Genomic DNA, 19,522 nt, shown 5'->3' with positions numbered 1-19,522 from the left:
ATGCCGGGGATTGAACCAGAGGCCCTCTGCATGCAAAGCAGATGCTCTGCTCCCGAGCTACGGCCCTTCCCCGAATAACGCCTTGAGACCCATTTATCTGAAGGAGTGGCTCCTCTCATATCAAGGTACTCGTGCGCTGAGACTGTCAGAGGATGCCCTCCATGTTCCATCTTTAAGAAAAGTACGTTATCTATGAACAAAAGGGAGATCCTTCTTTGTGGTGGGTCCCTAACTATAGATGCTCTCCTCCCTGAAAGGAAGGTGCACCAGGTTAAAAGCTTTTTATTTACCCAAGCATTTTAGCTTATGATATTTTTAGCTGTTTGAACGGCTTTAAAAAAAATACTCTTCGTCTTTATTTTATTGGTTTGTGTTATAACGTTTTTATAGAGGAAGGGCCTTAGCTCAGTGATGGAGCATCTGTTTTGCATGCGGAAGGTCCCAGGTTGAACTCCCAGTATCTCCAGGTAGGGTTGGGAGAGAATGAAGCCCTGCACAGCTGCTGCCAGTCAGTGCAGACAGTACTGAGCTAGATCGACCAATGGTCTGACTCAATACAAAAGCAGCTTCTTGTGTAATTTTTAAGTCCGTTTTTGAGTCCATTATTGGATGCAGGTCAGTTTGTATAACCTTTACGTGTGAATAATAAATAAAGGAGAAAATCTAAACTGATGGTAGGAGACAGTTGAACATTTACAGAGCGGGGGCAGAGTTTCAATGGCTTACCAGTCTTGATGGTGATATGCTACTTCCACTACTGCAGGCAGGATGCCCCTGAATGCCAGTTTGCTGAGCACCAGCAGCAAGAGAGGGCTGTTTTGCTCATGCCCTGTTTGTGCAGGATGGACTAGATGGGCCTTGGGTCTGATCCTGCAGGGCTCTTTTTATATTCTTAAGTGTCCATTTACAAAGGATCTTAATTTCTTGGCGTGCATGGGGTGGGCTTGTGAAAGGCAGCTCATGGATCAGCGCAGGAGCTGGGAGACAGGGAGTGAAGGGATCAACATTTGGGACACTTGAGCACAAGCTTGATTCCCTCCAGCTCCCTTTCAACATCTCTGCAAAGATATTGGAGCCCCTCCCTTTTGCCAGCCAGTCGAATTGGATCGTTCTCATATGGAGTTTACTGCCTTTCCTGTCTTTTCCACTCTGTCCCAGATTCCAGTTGCGCTCTGGAAGAGGCAGCCACTCAGGCGTTTGTCTTTCGATCCCCTGCTGCACCCTGCAAACTCCCGGCTGGGACAGGCGAGTCCATTTTGGCCTTGTCCACGTGGCAGCTTTTCTCTGTGGCCGTGCTTCAGTGCTAACCCGGATGGGGTCAGGAGTGGGCTCAGCTTCCTCTTCTGGACTGCGCTGCTTGTGTCGATCTTTTTGTCTACACGTTCTGCCAGGATCAGTGGAGAATGTCTGGGACTGGGGGTGGGGTATAACGACAAATGGGTCAGAACGTAAAGGGAAGAAAAAGACATGGATAGCTTTAAAAGTAAGGCAAGGGAGTTTGTGCTGAGTACAGAAAGGGATGGAAAGCCAGTGATAGACCTGCCTAGGGGTGCCATGTAGTCAGATGAATAATTTTTGGGTAAAAATGAAGGGACTAGAGATTCAAAGGAGGCAGCCCAGAAAGAATTGTTGTTGTTGTTGTTATTGTTGTTGTTGTTAATAATAATAATAATAATTTTTCTTATATCACTTAATTGCCCAGACAGTCTCTATGTGGTGGTTTACAAGTATAAAACCAGTTACAAAAAATAAAAACGCACTTAATTAAACTGCACAATAAAACAATGTACACTGTTATCAAAACACGAAAATAAGCATCTGCAGTTAAACCGTACAGTAAAACAAGCTTGTTGAAGCAGCAGAACAATTATAACAGGAGGTTCAAGGCAGGAGATCAGGGAAATGCTTTTCTCAACAGGTGTGCCTTCAAGAGCCGGTGGAATGCCAGTACCGAGGGGGGAACTGGGTTGTAGTAGCAGAGGCTGCAGATGATCAGAGTGCGACCCGGAGTTTTCGCTAAGGAGGTGATGAGGAATGGGTTGGAGTTTTGCTCTGTTGTTGGGACAGCAGGAGTGAGGGACCAGTTGCCCTCCAGATGTTGTTAGACTCCAGTTCCCATCAGTCCCTGGCAGCATGGCCAATGGTCAGAGATGATGAGAGTTGTAGTTCTGCAACATCTGGTGGGCCACAGGTTCCCCACACCTGTTGTATAGGGAAAAGCAACACAACTTGGCAACTTTTGGAATGCGGAGAGAAAAGGACCAAAATAAATAAAACTGAGGCTGTGTGCCTGATCAACAAGGAATAGTGTTGTTGACTACTGATATGGGGAAGGTTCAAGGAACAGAAAGGCTTGGGAGGAAAGATAAGTTGTGTTGGGCATATTGAGGAGGTGATATCCAGCCGCAAGACTCTGTTGTACTCTTATGTTTTGTTTTGTTTTAAAAAAACAAGACTGTTTCTATGAATTGCAAAAATCCAGTGAAAATCCCCAATGCTAGAATCCAGAGAGGGTTGTTGATGATGTTCTTATTATTATTATTAGAATTTATTACCCACTCTTCACCCAAAGGTCCCAGGGCAGATCACAACAATTTAAAAACCCATAATTAAAAACAGTTAAAAACAACCTAAACAACATCACAGAAAATAGGATGGGTCCTAAAAAATACATCTCAGGTGTCGAAGGCCAGAGTAAAGAGTAATGTCTTCAGCATTTGCCGAAAGTTATACAATGACATTGCCAGATGCATCTCGGTGGGGAGGAAGTTCCACAGCCTAATGGCTGCCAGAGAGAACTACCCCTCCTGGGCCATCACCCTGCGAACTTCCAAGGGTGGTGACACTACCAAAAGGGTCCCCTCGACACCCAAGAGTGTATGTAGTGTGTTAGTCTCTTGCACCAAAATCAACCAAGAGTCTTGTGGCACCTGGAAGACTTACACATTTTATTGTGGCATAAACTTCCTGGATTAGATTTATCTTCTTCAACTCCAGCTGAATTTTCACTATCTGTGTGTGCGTGTGTGCATTTTATTTCCCTCTGACCTCACTTGCTTACAACTTCTCCTTTCCTTACCATCATGTATATATATATACCTGCACCTGAGGATTACACTGATGAAGTGGACATTAGTCCAGGAAAGCTTACACCAGCCTTTCCCAGCATTTGGGTCCCCAGATGTTGCTGGACTACAACTCCCATCAACTCCAGTCAGCATGGCTGATGGTCAGGAATTATGGGAACTGTGGTCCAGTGACATCTGGGGACCCAAAGGTTGGGAAAATTTCCTTATAACATAATTAAATGTGTTAAGGTGCCACAAGACTCTTGGTTGCTTTTGCCCCATTGCCAGAGTAATCACACAGTAATCACATGGCTACTTAAAAAAAAAAAAACAGCCCAGATTTATTTCTATAATGTGATCAGAGTATTTAAAGTCTATGGATTAGCCTAAGGGGAGAATGAACACTGTTGGAATCATCTCATTTCTTTCTCTCCATGTAGAGTGCAGCTCCCTTTTGAATGATGACAGTTCAGATGCTTACATGCTGGAAGCCACTCAGTCATACTGTCAGGAGCCTGGGGAGCTCTCGGAAGAGCCCACACAGGCCTTCCTTGCCGAAGAGGAAGAAGAGACAGAACTGCTCTTCCCGCGCCCACCTGAAGAGGAAGTTATTTCTGAGCAGGCGACACCGCCTGTAGTTTCAGTTTTGTCCTCTAGGGGGCAGCAGGCTGCTAGCCTCCTAGGAACCAGCACTCAAACCTATTCCATAGAATTGTCCAGTCCTGAGGCTGCCCCACAGCCAGCAGGGGGCGTTGTTTCAGAGGAACTCAAGGAGGAAGAGGAAACCCAGCCTGTCCATTCAGTGCAAATTGCCTCTGTCGGCAGCAGTCGACCCTTGACTTTGCAGGAGGCGAAGGAAGTCCCAGGGAGCCAGAACCAGGCGGCTGTGGCAGCCCCCGAAATTGGAAGCACTGCAGAACTGTCACAGACACAGAACATGGCAGGTGAGCAGTAGGAGTACCCGGAGACCGGGGAGTGCATGGTTGTCTAGAAAAGGAAGAAATCAGGCATGCCTATCATGAGTGCCATTGACGTACTGCACTGAGATGGAGGCATAACGTGTCCATCAGTTGACTACCCCACTTGATTTACCTTGTTCTTTTTTTAAAAAAAAAAGAAAAATCCTGTCCCCAGATTTAGGATCTACATCTGGAGTGGGGGAAATTCCTTCCAGTCCTCAACCTAATTTCATGCAGCCATCAGTGTCATCTAGCTGTCTGGACAGTTCCTCTGGGAATAGCTTCCTTATGTGTGCATTAGAAGGGACGGGGTGGCAGAGAATGGAATGGAAAGAGCGCTGTGCAATCCCACAATGCCGCAAACTCAACCTACTTTCTGCTCTGGCTCCGCCCACCCTTGGCTGTGACCCCAATTGCCTTTTCCTGTGGGTCAGCGTCCCCTCATTGGAAAAAGCCCCCCCCCCCAAATCTCCGGCCTAGATGAAGGATTGTTTTAGTGTTTTGCCCAGTGGACACTCGCAAGCTACACAGGGCCTGGGCTGGTTGCCAAGCTGGCCTCCGCCAGTCCGTATAGTAGGCTCAGTAGGGTTTAGTGGGGTCAGCAGAGATGGCACAGTCCAAACCACTGTGGTTTCTTCGTGTGTTTTTTGCAAATTACAAACAGTTGACAAGCCTTGGAGGCTTGACTGCCTGGAATCCTCTGGGAGGGGTGCGTAGGAGTTTAGTAGGTTATTGCTTTGGAACAGAGATCCGTTTTTAGAGCAGTTACAAGAAAGGAGTGCTAGTCCTGGTACATTCTATGGGCCAGCACTTCCTCCTGGTGGCTGAACTGGAAGGTGCACCATTCAGCTTAAGCCTTTTCATTCTTTGCTTCTTCTCCAGCTTGTGTTGATAAGTCAGAAGACAGAAGCTCAGCGCCAACAGGAGAAACAAGAGACACTGAGCAGGTGGGCTTAGTATTGGCCATTGCAACACTTCACTCCTATTTTGATGGGAACCCAGGAGTCCCACCTCCCAGGTTTTCCTTATGTAACCCCAGTAGGCCTTATCACTCTTGAATCATACAGGTGCTGGAAGAAGCCAAAGAGGAGCCCTCCCAACCTGTGGCCTCTGCCCTTGGCCAGCGGAGGCGCAGTCTGCGGTTGTCTTCTGCTGCTGCTGTTACCCCAACGCCCGTTCTAGAAGGACGAAGCCGCCGGTGTGGCCTGTTGGGATCTGGTGACGTAGATGGGTCCAGGGAACCGGTTACCCCCATCACCAGGCGTAGGGGGCTTCGGCAGCTCAGCAACCCCACCCAATATATGGGGGAGCCAGAAGAGAAGCCGGAGCAGCCTGAAGGAGAGGAAGCGAGCCCCAATAAGAAGCCCAAGAACAGGGAGCCGACAGTTGCCCCACGTCGGGGGCGAGCCAGGTGCTCGCAAAGGGAAGCAGAGGCCGCCAGCAGGCTTAAGGAAGAGGCGGTGGTGGCTGCTGGCAGCCCAGGGACCAGGGAGCGGCCGAAGCGAGGGAAACGGAGGGCGGCAGCTGAGCCTGTGGAAGAACAGGAGGCAGGAGTCCCAAGGACCCGAGGAGCCAGCAGGCGGTCAAGCAACTCTTCAGTGGGCACACCCAGCCCAAAGGATTCTGGGAAAGAGGCCCAGCCTGAGCAGGTGGGTAACAAAGCAGCAGAAGGAAGAAGCATGGTGGTGTAACGGCGAAAGATCACTAGTTACATCATCATATTTATTCATTTATTTTATTTATTATTAGATTTATATCCCACTCTTCTTCCCAGTAGGAGCCCAGGGCTGCAGATTTTATTTTATTTATTTATTGCATTTGTGTACTGATCCATAGCCGAAGCTGTCTGGGCAGTTTACAACAATTAAAAACATTAAAACAAATGAGTTGCTTCTGAAGATCACTAGTTAAATTGGGTGGGGAACCTCCAGACTGTGGGCCTAAGTAAGCCCACCAGGTCTCCTTTGAGGCTGTTTTGGCCAAATGGTGCCCATCATATAAGATGTCAGGGATGGGGCAGGTAAAGACATATCAGGGCTGAAGGGGGTTTGCACACACCACCAACCAGCTGATCGGTGGCTCCTGAAGAGCCCTGTGGACAGAGCTTTGCAAGTGGAGACAGTCAGCTGATTGCCAGGGCTTGCAAAGCGCCATGCCCAGAGCTGTGGAAGCCCCAATGATTAGCTGATTGTCTATGCGGGCAAAAATGGTCACCTGACATCATTGTGATGTCAGATGATTGACAGGTGGGTGGCACTACAGGGCGTTGGGAGAGCCAGCCAGATCTTGTTCCCTGTCCCTAAGTTAAATCCTCAGAAGAGCAAGTCTAGCTCCTGCTTCATCTTAGTCCCACATAGCTACTGATTGGGGTGGCCGGTGGGGCTGCCATCCCAGTTGTCCTCTAGCTTTACAGCTGTGATGTGGCAGTTAAGAGTCATGAAAATGGCAGGTAACCTAAGGCAAGTCGTAAACTCCAAGTTTTACTGCATTGCGTGTGAATAACATGGGGATAATACAATTGGCCCACTTTGCAAAGTTGTTGCAAGAATTTATTGAGGCAATATCCACAGAAGCACTTGGGAGGACTTGGCTTATACCCCATGGTTCTCCCCTTTTCCTTCCCCCCTCCAGTTTCATGATATTCGGCAAGGTAGCAATTTCACAACCCCGTTAGGCAGCATGCTGTGTTGCTGAAAACAAGGGCTGAGGCGTTATTATTATTATTATATCCCATCCTCCTTTCCAAAAGGGTTGAAACAATATAGTTAAAAATAAAATATCAAATCTAAAAATAATAGCATCCTCCCAGCTAATAATGTCAAGACTGCCAAGAACAGTATCCTTCAGCTATCAAATTTATTATCTTTGCAATCTCTAGTTCTCCAATCTGATAAAGTGGCTATTTCTTATAAAGCCATAACAAATGAGCGCCGCTATTCTTTACCAAACATCCCTTTTATGGACGTCGTCATAGGTAAAGCTTTGGGTGTCTTTAAACGCAGGAACTTCATTAGATCTATGAAAATTCTTCCTTACACCCCATATGAATGGCGCGTAATCGTTACATGCCACTCCTGTGCTGTTGTCACTCAACTCCTGCAATCAAGATATGTGCTGGATAAAATGGGTTTCTCTGTCCAAAGATATTACATAGACTTATCTCCCCCCAGCCCACTGGAATTACCCTACTCTTATCTACCATCTAGTAGCGTGGTATCACTTAACACCAACTCCAGTGTACCTCTGAATATCTCATCTCATAATGATTCTGCATTTAATGCATCTAACCATCAGGAGAAGGCGGCACATTTACATACTCTAGTGATATTTGCACAAGCGCTGGAACCCGAAGAAACCCAACTTGAGGAGCTGTATGCCTCACTACCGTCACCGGAGCGTGAGTCCTTAATTAATAGGTTCTTAAGTTTCATCCACCGACTCAGAATGACGCCTCAAATCAAAAACTCAATAGAAACATCTTCCTCCTATTAAAAGCCAGCCCAATTAAGACAAATCGCATCTGATGGTAGCGAAATACTCTCAAATGTAAATTTTCCCTCGTGCATCGTGGAAGACACGACAAAACCAAAAGATACTCGACGCAAAGCATCTAAGCGTCAGACTGAAAAAACCAACCCAATAATCGAAACATCTACTTCCAACTCTAGACTCCACTCACGTAACAAAAATGGAGCAATCTTTATCGATGACACAGACTCATTAAACCAAATAACACAGCTAAATTGACATCTCCACAAACCCCCCCAAAATGTGAATTTTTTACCACTCAATGCCAATCCTATACCTGCAACGACTCATAAACCCCTAACTGTCCTTTCGTGGAACATCGCAGGCTGGAACACCAAATCAAACGACCAAGATTGGAAGAGTTATCTCTCCAGACACGACATCATCTGTCTTCAAGAAACCTGGATAACTCACAAGCCATATTTAAATGGCTTTTTCACCTTATATTCACCAGCCCAACCTGTAACAAAAGGCAGAGCAAAAGGGGGTATGGTGATCTTTATTTCTACGTCTTTGGCTGTAAAACTGCTTCAACTCCAAAATCTGGATACCCTAGCGATGGCAGCCTTAATATCGGTTGGGAAGACTTCTATATTGCTTGTAAATGTATATATCCCTCCCTTGCGAACGTACGCCAATACAGAACAATACTGGGAAAAATTAGATCATTATTTGTTAGATCTTGAGACGGCCCACCCCCAAGCTCATTTGTTATTAATGGGAGACTTCAACGCGAGGATAGGCCCAAACCACCACACCTTGTTTGCCTCTAAATTGTGGCACGGTGAGGTATGCGATCAATCAGCTTTTTCCCTTGATAGACAATCGAAAGATACTATAATCAACCGTGGAGGAATATGTTTAATTCGCTTTGCTATCTCTCATCACCTGACTATTCTAAACGGCCTTGAAAAGCTAGACACCTGTGCCGAATATACATTTTTATCCCAAATAGGCAGCAGCGTAATCGATTACGTGTTGACCTCAGCATCCTTTCTTCCCTCTATAGAAAATTTTTCCATTGGCACAAAACTAAATAGCGATCACCTCCCTCTAAATTTCTCATGTCTAGTCTACGAGAGTTTTCGCCTAACAGCTGAATTTAAGCCATCGATAAGCTATTATAATTCTCAATACAAGCGATACCCATGGACGGACTCGCTTGCTGTAATGATAGAATCCTTTCTATCGTCCTCAAAAGCTATGGATATCAGGGCTCACTTAATGAACTCAGAGTCCTCTGAAGAACGGCTTAACCTATACGTATCCCTTATAGACCAAATAGACAAAAAAATGAGATCAGCGTATGTAGGACCTGAAATGTCTAGGAACAGTGGCCCTAAATGGTTTGACAAAGATTGTCTGTCGCTTAAACGTAAATTAGCGCAAATCTACCTTTATTACCGCCACCAAAAATTAAACCAACTCCCTTCAATTTATTACCAAATTAAACGAAAATATAAAACAACGTTAAAAATTAAAAAAAAACAATGCAAACAGAGAGGAATGGAATAATCTAATTAGAGCATCAAGGACAAAACATTCCAAAAAGTTTTGGTCTATAATTACGAAAGCTTTCAGACCCTCCCGTCCAGTATTCTGTAATATCTCCTCGTATACATGGGAAAGCTATTTCTCGACCTTATTTAAAAACGCCCCCCCCAGAGTACCTAACATTTCCTTTTCCCTAGATATGCAGTCACTCACATCCTGGCCACCAGTTGACCCAATTTAAATCAAGACCTTAATCGCTGGATTAAAATCTGGCAAAGCCCCTGGGTCTGACAACATTCTCCCCGAACTCTTAACAAATTTTCCAGATTGATGGGCCCCTTTACTAGCAAAATTCTTCACCAGCCTCAATGACTCAGGCATTTTCCCATCTTCATGGCAGGAGGCTATTGTTATCCCTATTTTTAAAAAAGGCGATAGAGAGGATCCATCTAACTATCGACCAATAAGCCTCCTACCAGTAATAGCCAAGCTCTACGCGTCATATCTGAAAGAAAAGCTCCAGCAACGGATGAACGAACAAAATATACTTGGCAAGGAACAAGTAGGATTCAGAAAAGGCTCTTCGAGCCTGGACCACTGCTTGATTCTACAACACCTAGCTGAAAAATATAGTAAACAAAAGGGAAATGGACTATTTGTTGCCTTTATAGACTTAAAGGCGGCGTTTGATTCAATCCCCCGCGATATTCTTTGGGCAAAATTATCCAACTCTTCAATTGATAAAAGACTTTTGTTTCTGTTTTTCCAGCTTCACCAACAAACTTCCTTGCGTATCCGTTGTGGAAAAGAGGGAGGGCTATCAAATTCTATTCCCACTGAAAAAGAGGTCAGACAAGGTTGCATACTCGCGCCGTTCCTTTTTAACCTGTTCCTAAATGATCTGAACGAAAGCTGCCTTTCCCACGATTTTCATTCCCCTAAGCTAGCAGATGTGCGATGTCCCCTCTTACTTTATGCTGACGACGCCGTGCTCCTTTCATTGTCAAAAGTAGGTTTAAAACGCACTTTAAAGGCTTTTATGTCGTACTGTGCAGTGAATCATCTAAAAATCAACTTTGACAAAACAAAAATTATGGTTTTCTCCAAGCGAATACGTACTCCACTTTGGATTGTAAATAATCATTCTATAGAACAAGTCTCACATTACAAATATCTTGGAATAAATTTCCATTCCTCAAAGAATTGGGCTTTCCATATAAAAACAACCTTAAGGCAAATAAAGTATTCCCTAAATAGTTTGATTCGATTTTTCTATTATAAAGGAGGGCAATTTATCCCTGCGATTTTGCAAATGTTTAAAAGTAAAATTATCCCACAAATTCTATACAGAGCCCCAATTTGGATTCACTCCTGGGACCCCTCAATTGAAGTAATTCTATCTTCCTTCTTAAGACGTTTATTAGGAGTTCCCAGATGCGTGCCCTCGGCGGCTCTCAGATTGGAATGCGGTTTTCTATCAATGGAATGTCAGGCTTGGCTGACAACCGTTAACTACTGGGTTAGAATTTCATCCGAATCCACGCCCAATCTAATAACTCTACTCTGGAATGACAATTGCCATTCCAAATGGAATTCCAAACTGGAATTGAAATTATGCCATATAGGCCTCTCAAAAGAGTATTTAAGATCTCAACCTCCTAAAGACGCATTAACAATAATCCGCTCAAGAATCAAGGACATCGATTATCAGATAACATTTACCCAAGCGTCTAAAAGATGTTCTCCACTATATCTGAATTTGAATCTCCCCCCTGAAAAATTAAGTATATACTTAGATCACCTCACAATCCCCAAATTTCGACAAGCGTTTTCAAAAGCAAGATTCAATGTTCTATACTCAGCGATTCTCGAAGGGAGGTTTAAGGGGATCTCATATGAACAACGCATATGCCCTTGTGGTATAGATATAGAAACTCTCTCCCATAGTCTTTTTGCTTGTCCCCTGTATTCACAACTTCGATCCAAATATCTCAAAGATCTACTGCTAAAAATTTCCCATAAGTCTCCAGAAGCATCAGTTGCATACCTACTATCTGGTACTGATAAACAAAACACCATGCAAGTTGATAAATATATTTATGCAATCCAACAGAAACGTAAGGGCCTCTCCCAGCACTAATCTTCAAATTCTGTTAACAACAGCCTTCCTAAAGTTATATTATATGCTCATCATTATGTACTATCTTTCTTTTGTATCACCCTCTCCTATGGGTCTATCGACTGTAAATAAAGATTTTTGGAATTTTTGGAGCTATCAAATGTCTGGATAGAAATGAATTTTTTAAAAAATATTTCTCCTGAAAGTCAACAATAAAACAGAGGGATACACCTCACTACGGAGGGCATTCCACAAATGGGGAGCCGCCACCGAGAAGGCCCTGTCACAGGCCAATGCCAACTGGGCAATAGCCAGTGATGGCACCACTGACACAGCCTCTCCTACTGATTGTGGCGCCTGAGCTGGTTGAGTGTGAGCCAGTTGCAGAACCCAGCCCTTACCTTCTTGTGCAAAAATTGCCCCTTTGCTGAACTCCCTCCCCATTTGAGAAATGCAACATTGCAGTAAACCTGGTCATTCTTGGCTCTTGTGAAGCCCACTGACTTTATTTGAGGCAATGGTATTTAGTACCCTATAGGCAGGACTATATTGCTGTGGGTGGAGTTTGCTGGGACATGACAGGCAGGAGATCTGGCTATAGGAGGGGCTTGTGATCCAGGGGATTGGCCAAGATTCTTTCAGCCTTAATGCAAGTGTGTGTGTGTGTGTGTGTTTATGTCCCTTTGCACGTCCCTTTCCCCAGGAGCCAGCAGGAAGGAGGTCACGGCGACAGAGCACAGAAAGCAAACCAGCGGGAACAAGAGTCCAGCCCCGGAACCGACTCCAGAGCTCAGCGGCCTGTGGCGTTCCTGCCCCAAAGGTATTGCACCCGTGTGTGGGTGTGAAAGAAGGACCTGGAGCTGGAGGGGGGGAGGGAGAGAACGGCTTGAGCAACTGTCGGGGCCAGGCACCCATGTCGAGGTCCCTGTAGCCTGGAAGTGGTGGGTTGTGCATTCTGAGGGTTCTCTCCCTTACCTCTTGGGACGGGTAACCCTGGGACTGTCTGTGGGATCGACCATCTCAGGAATTGTGAGGGAAAGGGCCTAAGGCATTCATTCTCGAGTCCCTTTGGGAAGGGTGAGGCAAAGATGGGATGGCAGGAAGGATGGGGAAGGGCTGTAGCTCAGTGGTAAAGCACCTGCTTTGCATGCAACCCTCCCCCCCCCCAAGTCCCAGGTATCTCCAAGTTGACCTGAGTAAGACTTCTGCCTGAAAACGTGGAGGCCCACTGCTAGTCAGGGTAGAGAGAACACCAAGCTAGATGGACCAAGGGCCTGACTAGGTATAAGGTGGTGGTCTGTGTTCCTCAGCCAATGGCTGCCGGTCTCTTTGGGCCCATGGGCATGTTTGCAAACCAGGGTGCCCTGCACACACAGGCTCGCTGCCCCCGCCAGCACTTTGGCTTGGAAAAAGCTTTCTGTTGGAAACGACTGGAGGTTTTTCTTGAGCACAATATCAGTGGAGGGGATGGGTGGGACCCAGCAGGCAGGCACCAGGGAAGGCCTCTAGAGGCACATGTGTGCCTGCAGGTGCCACACTGGCAATCGGTGTCCCAAGGATATGATTTTGAAGCAGACGGAGTCTTCCTCTTCTCACTAGCCGCGATGTCCGGATGCACTAGACTTCCCTGTTAGAAGACCCTCCCAGGGAAAGGGCCGTAGCTCAGGGTCAGAGCATCTGCTTTCCATGCAGAAGGTCCCAGGTTCAATCCCCGGCATCTCCAGGTAGGGCTGGGAGTGTCCCCTGCCTGAAATTAGAGCTGTGAAGGCCCAGAAAAAAAACTGGAAAAATTTGAGGAAATCCCCCCCCCAATTTTCCTGCCCCCCCCATTTCCCCCCTATTTTCCCAGTTTTTTTCTGGGCTTTCAAATCTCTAGTTTCAAGCAGGGGACCCTCCCAGTCCTACCTAAAACCCTGGAGAGCTGCTGCCAGTCAGCATAGATGATACTGCACTAGATGGATCCACAGTCTGATTTTCAAGGTGACAGCCTGCTCGCTTGCCCCATCATCCTGAGATGCTTTGGGAAGCAGGGGTACTGGGGAAGAGCTGCCGTTTCATGCTAGTGCTAGTTCCAAGGTTGTGATTTTGAGAGAGAGAAATTCCTATGGTGCGATCTGTGTATACGTGGCCGAGTCTGACAACATTTGAGAGACATGGATTTAAACTCTTAGCCAGTGGCTGCATACTGGACGTGTGATATGTCATTACCCGATGGCTTCCTTTTCGTCATCTTGCCACCTCTTCCCCTCCCAGGTGCTGTTCACGGGGGTGATTGACGAGGAAGGGGAGCGCGTGGTGAAAGAGCTGGGCGGCTCTCTGGCAGAATCCGTCTTTGACTGCACCCACCTTGTGACGGACCGTGTGCGTCGCACGGTCAAGTTCTTGTGTGCCCTGGCCCGGGGCATCCCCATTGTGACCCTCGACTGGCTAGAGAAGGTGAGCTGCTTCCCTTGTACCTTCCCACAGTGCTCTAGAGCAGAGTAGGCAGATACCTCTAGGTGGCAATGGCCTCCAATTCTCATCTGCCTCAACCATCACAGCCAGCGATCAGGGATGATGGGAGTTGTAGTGCAGCAACATCTGGAAGGGGCACTGCATTGGCCAACCCTTTTCTAGAGCAGGATTGTCCCACTCCAGAAGTCCTGGGGTGGTGCTTTATTCTCCATAGAGAAAAGTGTATCTCCACACAGCCTGACAACTCGAGATGGATCAGGCTCCATAGCAGTGATCCTGACAGTATTTTGTGAGAAATAAATGAATGAATGAACGATTTTTGTGAATCCCAAATCCTATGAAGAACAGTTGAAAGAGTTGGGTGTGTTTACTCTAGAGAAGAGAAGATGCTATGCCGTCCAACAAGATCAGCCTCAAAAGACCTCTCTATCCCATCAGTCAAAACAGCCAGACTAGAGAGAGGGCTTTTTCAATTGTGGCCCCCACTTTGTGGAACTCCCTCCCAAATGATCTCCGCCATGCCCCCTCTATAATGAGTTTCCGCCGGGCCGTGAAGACCTGGCTCTTCAGGCAGGCTTTTGGGGTGGGCTAGATTTTATTATCTTTGTGTCCAGATTTTTAATGTTTATTGTATCTGTATGCTTATTTTGAACGTCGCCCAGAGTGGCTGGATAGCCAGCCAGATGGGCGACTAAGAAATGCAATAAATAAATAAGAGTAAGTCTTACTCTTCAAATACTATTTAATTTTGAATTTCTTCTAGTAAGTGTTTTAGCTATAAAAGCGTCAGCAATAAAAAATAATAATTTCAAGTCCACTACAGAGACAAACTGGTATAAAAATCTCCACTTTAGAGGCTGGTTGAAAAAGGAGTGCCAAACAGATAACAGAGATGGCATCTCTCTGATATGTAATGGAAGGGAGTTCCAACTATCTGTTAGTCATGCAAAAAAGGTAGAGGAGGCTTTGACTGTATACACACTACACATTTTAAGCACGCAACTTCCCCCAAAGAATCTCGGGACTGTTGTTTGTTAAGGGTGCTGGGAATTGCAGCTCTGTGAGGGGTAAACTACAGTTTCCGGGATTATTTCGGGGAAGCCAAGTGTTTGAAACGTATGGTGTGCATGCAGCCTTGTTCTCTGTTGCTCCAGAGGACAGACTTAATGGGAAGCGGCAAGGAATCAGATTTTGGCTAAACATTAGGAGAAACTTCCTATCGGTAAGAGCTGTTTTGACAATGGAACAGGCTGCCTGGGGGGGGGGGCTCTCCTTTGCAGGAGGGATTTAAACAGGCCAAACAGCCATTTGTCAGGGATGGTGCCGTTGCATCCTGCATTGAGCAGAAAGGATTGGACTAGATGGCCTCTGAAACATCCACAGAGAGTCTTCCTGCTGCTTCTCTGCATGACTGACTGCTCTGGCTCTGCCTCCTTCCACTCACCTTCTGTTGAGGGGAAATAACTCTGTAGCATCAAATTGCTCCTGTTGCAGAATTGCCTGCCTTTTTGGAGGAGGCTGCCCACAGTGTCTTTGTGGGCATCCCTGTTCCAAGGGCCACTTCTGATTTGGAAAGAGGAATACATGCAATTGGGAATTCCATCAGAATGGTGATTCATGCAAGAAACGCGGGGTGTGAGTTCCTCTGAAGGTGAATAGTCCTTACCTTTTGCGGTATGAGAGTGAAGTGTGCCTGCGAGTTTAATTTGTGTGTGTATGCGAGAGAGAGAGAGAGAGAGTGTGAAAGAGAGTGAGAGAGTGAGAGTGAGCAAATGTGTGTGTGAGAGAGAGAGAATGAGAATGAATGAATGAATGAATGAATGCCACCACTACCAGGAGCTTTGGAAGCAACATTCTTCAGCAGTGCTGGTGTCACCCACAAATCTCAGGGCCAAAGCTATGGATCAGGTTCCTGTTAGCAATTTAAAGTGTGGTTAGGGCCATGGAAGGGTGTAAAAAATTGCTCGGCAGATTGGATATGGTGTTGGCCAGCTCTGCTGCGGAAGCAGATAATTGAAGCCCAAGGATGGGGAAAGAATACATGAGAGGGATACATGTGCATCTCATCAGTTCACCAGGAGATAACCCAAGCTGTGAAGTGTTACTAGACGGAAATATTTTCTTGTTGATAAGTAGCTCAAAAAGAGTTATAGAGCCCATGGAACATGGTGCTTATGTTTTGGGGAGGGCCCATAGATAATTGGGAATGTGCAGGCTTTGCATGTAGCAGATCTCCAGGGGAGCCTCCGAGAGTCAAGAGTACACAATACTGGGCTAGACTGCTGAATGGTGAGAGATTCAGGACAGAAAAGAAACTGCTTCTTGACACCAGCACGTTGTTAAATATGGAATTTGTTACCCTGAGAAGTAGTGATAGTTGCCAATTTGGATCGCTTTAAAAGATTACAGTCATTCATGGAGAATAGAGCTGTATCAATGGCTACTAGCCATGATGACTTACGTTCTACCTCCAGTGTCAGTATGCCTCTGAATGTCAGTTTCCAGGAATCCAAAGTGGGGAGGGCACTGTTGCTTCTCAGGGCCTGCTTTTTGGCTTCTCATAGGCATATGGTTGGCCACTGTGAGAACAGTGGACAAGGTGGGCAGTTGGCCCAATCCAGAGGGCTCCTCTTAGGTAGATGGACCAAACAGCCGACAGTGTGACAGCAGTTCCTTCTAGCTTTCCACTGTTGGCTCTGTGCAGGGGCCTAGTTTATGGGGAAGGGGTTGGTCTTTCAGCAGCCTTTGCTGCCTACCTGCTTACCTCCTTCCTTCGTTTCCCCCCCCCTCTCCTCACAGAGCAGGCGGAATTCCTTCTTCCTGGCACCAAACAGCTTTCTGGTTTCGGACTCTGAGCAAGAGAAGAACTTCCGGTTCAGCCTGTCCGCGTCACTGCAAAGAGCACGGCAAGAGGGGCCCCTGCTTCAGGTGAGGCCAAAAGTAGCAGCCCTTCCCTTGGGTCGCGGCCATGGACCTACCTAGCTGGGAGTGCATAACAAAGCAGCGAGGGGGGGGGGGAATCACCTGTGCAGTTTTTCCTCAACACCAGAGCTTGTTAGGCTGGGGGAAAACGCTGCACTGGTTCGAATTTCTTTCTGCCGTGCAGCAGAAACCCTATCAGGAAAGAAACTGGTGAACCCCCACCTGCAGGCTGTAATGTTGGCAGTGGCAGCTGGTGGCTCCATGTCAGTGGGGCTATGGAATCCGCTCCAGGTTTTACTCCAAACTTACAAAGAGCTGTCCGAGGTGCTGAAACCTACGGGTCCGGCACATTGGACAGCTCCTTGAAAGTTTGGACTAAAACCCAGAGCAGATTCCACTGCCTCACTGACATGCAGCCATCAGCTGCCACTGGACGTTGGCATTGCTTTTTAATCGTGACATTTCTTTTGGGTTGGGGGGTGGGACAGAGAGGTAGAAATAAACCACCCTTGCAATGAATTTAAGGTGGTGATATAGCACCTTAAATATAGTTTCCCGAGGGGTGGCTGTATGTGGTGCTTTAAAGATTGACAGATTTTATTATGGCAGGATCCTGGAGTGTACTCCTGAGTTGCAGGTATATAATCTGCAAAGGGGCAGGTGCATGGGGAAATTGGAAGCACTGAGATCAGAAGGAAAGGAAACGCAGGAAGATACTGATGGTGATAATTACTTTCATAACAGTGGTCATACAAACACACACACCACCAACCATTTTATTTTATTTAGAAGGATTTATAAACTGCTTAATCAAAGAGCTCTCTAAGTGGTATATATAATACAATACAACTGTGGATAAAACACCGCTATTACAAACTGTATACATAAAATAAAAATAAAAATCATGAAAACGTTTGCACTTTTATCGAGCACAATCATCCTGTCATTGGTGAGCTAGTTAACACATGCAGTGTGATTAAAAACAAAAGTTTTGTCCGCATCTGTCCACAAGTGTTAGCCCTGAACCTCTTTTAATTCAGCAGTTTCACGGATGTTGTGGCTGACATTTTGGTTTGATTGCACTTGCACTCAAATGCTCTCCTCTTTCTGAGGGTTGGTTGCAGCCCATAAGGACGTGGACGTGGGTCCATTCTTGCTAAACTCTTGCTAAGATTTGGCTCTCCCTGGCCCCTTTGCTTGGTAGGTCTTGCCATGGACCTGTCTCTTTCCCTTCCAGGGCTACGAGATCCACATCACTCCTAATGTCAAGCCGGAGCCTGAGCACATGAGAGACATTGTGAAATGTAGCGGTGGAACATTTTTACCCAGAATGCCTCGAGCCTACAAGGTGAGCAGAACTGTGGTCCATATGCAGGCATCATTGCGCAGTGGCAGAAATGCCATTTTAAAGGGAAAGCTGAGCATATGGCCTGACTGCATTTTAACTTTTTTCTTTAAAAGGACAAGCGCATTATCATTTCCTGTCCTGAAGACCTGCCCCGTTGTAAAGCAGGGCAGGATGCCAGAGTCCCCATCGCCAACTCAGAATTCATCTTGATGGGGATATTGCAGCAGAAGGTAGATTTGGATGCCTACCGCCTGGCTGTGGTGGGCAGCCCCTCGATTGCCACTCCCACAACCAGGTCCAGTAGGAGGAGGGCTGCAGCACCAACAACAGCAGCCTCACCCAGCACAGCAAAGAGACGGCGCTGATACTGAAACACAATCCATTGTCATGGAGACAATGCCTTAGACTTGTAAATACCTTTTTTATCACTGTCAATAAACTGGGTATAAAATGACCAGCATTTTGGAATGTCTTATTTGGGGAAAAGGGACGGGTGGGTTTATTTTTTAGGCAATATTTTTTAGTCACAGTGCTACTCATACTTGTTCTTTGTTCTTCCCCAGTAGCTCGGTGCGTGCTTTCTTACCTGGGGGTCTCCCAGCACTATCTCGTATTGCATTTTGGATACTCTGTTCATAGGGTTTTTGTGGTAAGGGGTATTCAGAGGTGGTTTACCATTGCCTTCCTCTGAGTTTGGATGCATCTTAGTCTGGTGTCTCAGCTTTGACCATTCCGTGGGTGTCCCTGCTAGGAGTCTAGCCTCTTGGTCTCAACTCCTGACGGCATTGCTCTCAGCTTCTTCAACGCTCTCAAACCCCCTCACCACATTAAGGTGTGCATCCTAGAGGGGGTGTGCTTACAGATTGACTGCTTTATAATCTGCTCCAGAGTTTTTCCAGGGATTGATGTTAGGCTGAGTGGTCTGTAGTTCCCAGGTTTGAAGATAGGGACAACATTAGCTCTCCCCCAATCATCCGGCACTTCACCAGTCCTCCATGATTTCGCAAAGATAATAGACAGCGGTTCTGAGAGTTCTTCAGCCAGTTCCTTCAATACTCTAAGATGCAGTTTGCCACATTGGCTTCTTCTGCTGTTTCCCCCCCTTTTTTTTCTTGTTGGAATTATTGCACATGGCCTATGGCTAACTCTGCAATAAAGTATCTACCAACTTGTTGGAATTGCTTGCCATTGCACTTTTAGAATTTCCTTTTTTAAAAACTCCCACCCATCTTGGACTCCTTTTCTCATTAGGGTCGCTTGCCATGGAACTGTACTTACCATTGTTCTGAGTTTATTAACATCAGCTTTCCTGAAGTCCAGGGTGCGCTTATGGCTACTCTCAGCTTTTGCTTCTGTTAAAATCAAGAATTCAAGTATGGTATGGTCGCTTTCCCTTAGAGTTCCTGTAACTGCCACTTTGTGGCTAACAGATGTGCCATGAATCTGCCTCATCCCCATTGCAAGGCATCACCACATCTTCTGGCAGTGAATTGTGCTCTGCTGCTCCAGAGGGCAGGATTAGATAGATCTAATGGGGTTAAGTTATAGGATCGGAGATTTCTGCTGAACATTAGGAGAAACATCTTCAGAATAAGAGCAGTTTGACTACAGAACCAATCACATAGAGTGG

At 46.2% G+C, this 19,522-nt stretch overlaps 1 protein-coding gene across 7 annotated transcripts in view; it reads left to right on the top strand.

Moving 5' to 3' along the window:
* The window catches only part of MDC1 (mediator of DNA damage checkpoint 1), a 33,273-nt gene extending 14,927 nt beyond the window's left edge, over positions 1 to 18,346 (top strand). For 5 of the 7 annotated variants that reach the window (XM_061619239.1, XM_061619236.1, XM_061619238.1 and 2 more), the window contains 9 exons: positions 1,159 to 1,245; positions 3,509 to 4,012; positions 4,910 to 4,974; positions 5,095 to 5,676; positions 11,872 to 11,988; positions 13,422 to 13,604; positions 16,422 to 16,550; positions 17,782 to 17,892; positions 18,006 to 18,346. In XM_061619239.1, the coding sequence (XP_061475223.1) occupies positions 1,159 to 1,245; positions 3,509 to 4,012; positions 4,910 to 4,974; positions 5,095 to 5,676; positions 11,872 to 11,988; positions 13,422 to 13,604; positions 16,422 to 16,550; positions 17,782 to 17,892; positions 18,006 to 18,257 (2,030 nt within the window). In that variant the 3' untranslated portion in view covers positions 18,258 to 18,346. The remainder of the gene's footprint in view (positions 1 to 1,158; positions 1,246 to 3,508; positions 4,013 to 4,909; positions 4,975 to 5,094; positions 5,677 to 11,871; positions 11,989 to 13,421; positions 13,605 to 16,421; positions 16,551 to 17,781; positions 17,893 to 18,005) is intronic. The other 2 variants (XM_061619243.1, XM_061619241.1) reach the window with 2 other exon arrangements.
* Positions 18,347 to 19,522: the final 1,176 nt, after the last annotated feature.

The sequence above is a fragment of the Rhineura floridana genome, chromosome 3, assembly GCF_030035675.1.
Source record: "Rhineura floridana isolate rRhiFlo1 chromosome 3, rRhiFlo1.hap2, whole genome shotgun sequence".
Lineage (NCBI taxonomy): Eukaryota > Metazoa > Chordata > Lepidosauria > Squamata > Rhineuridae > Rhineura > Rhineura floridana.
Note: the sequence above shows the minus strand (reverse complement) of the source record. Positions and strands in the feature narration are given on the sequence as shown.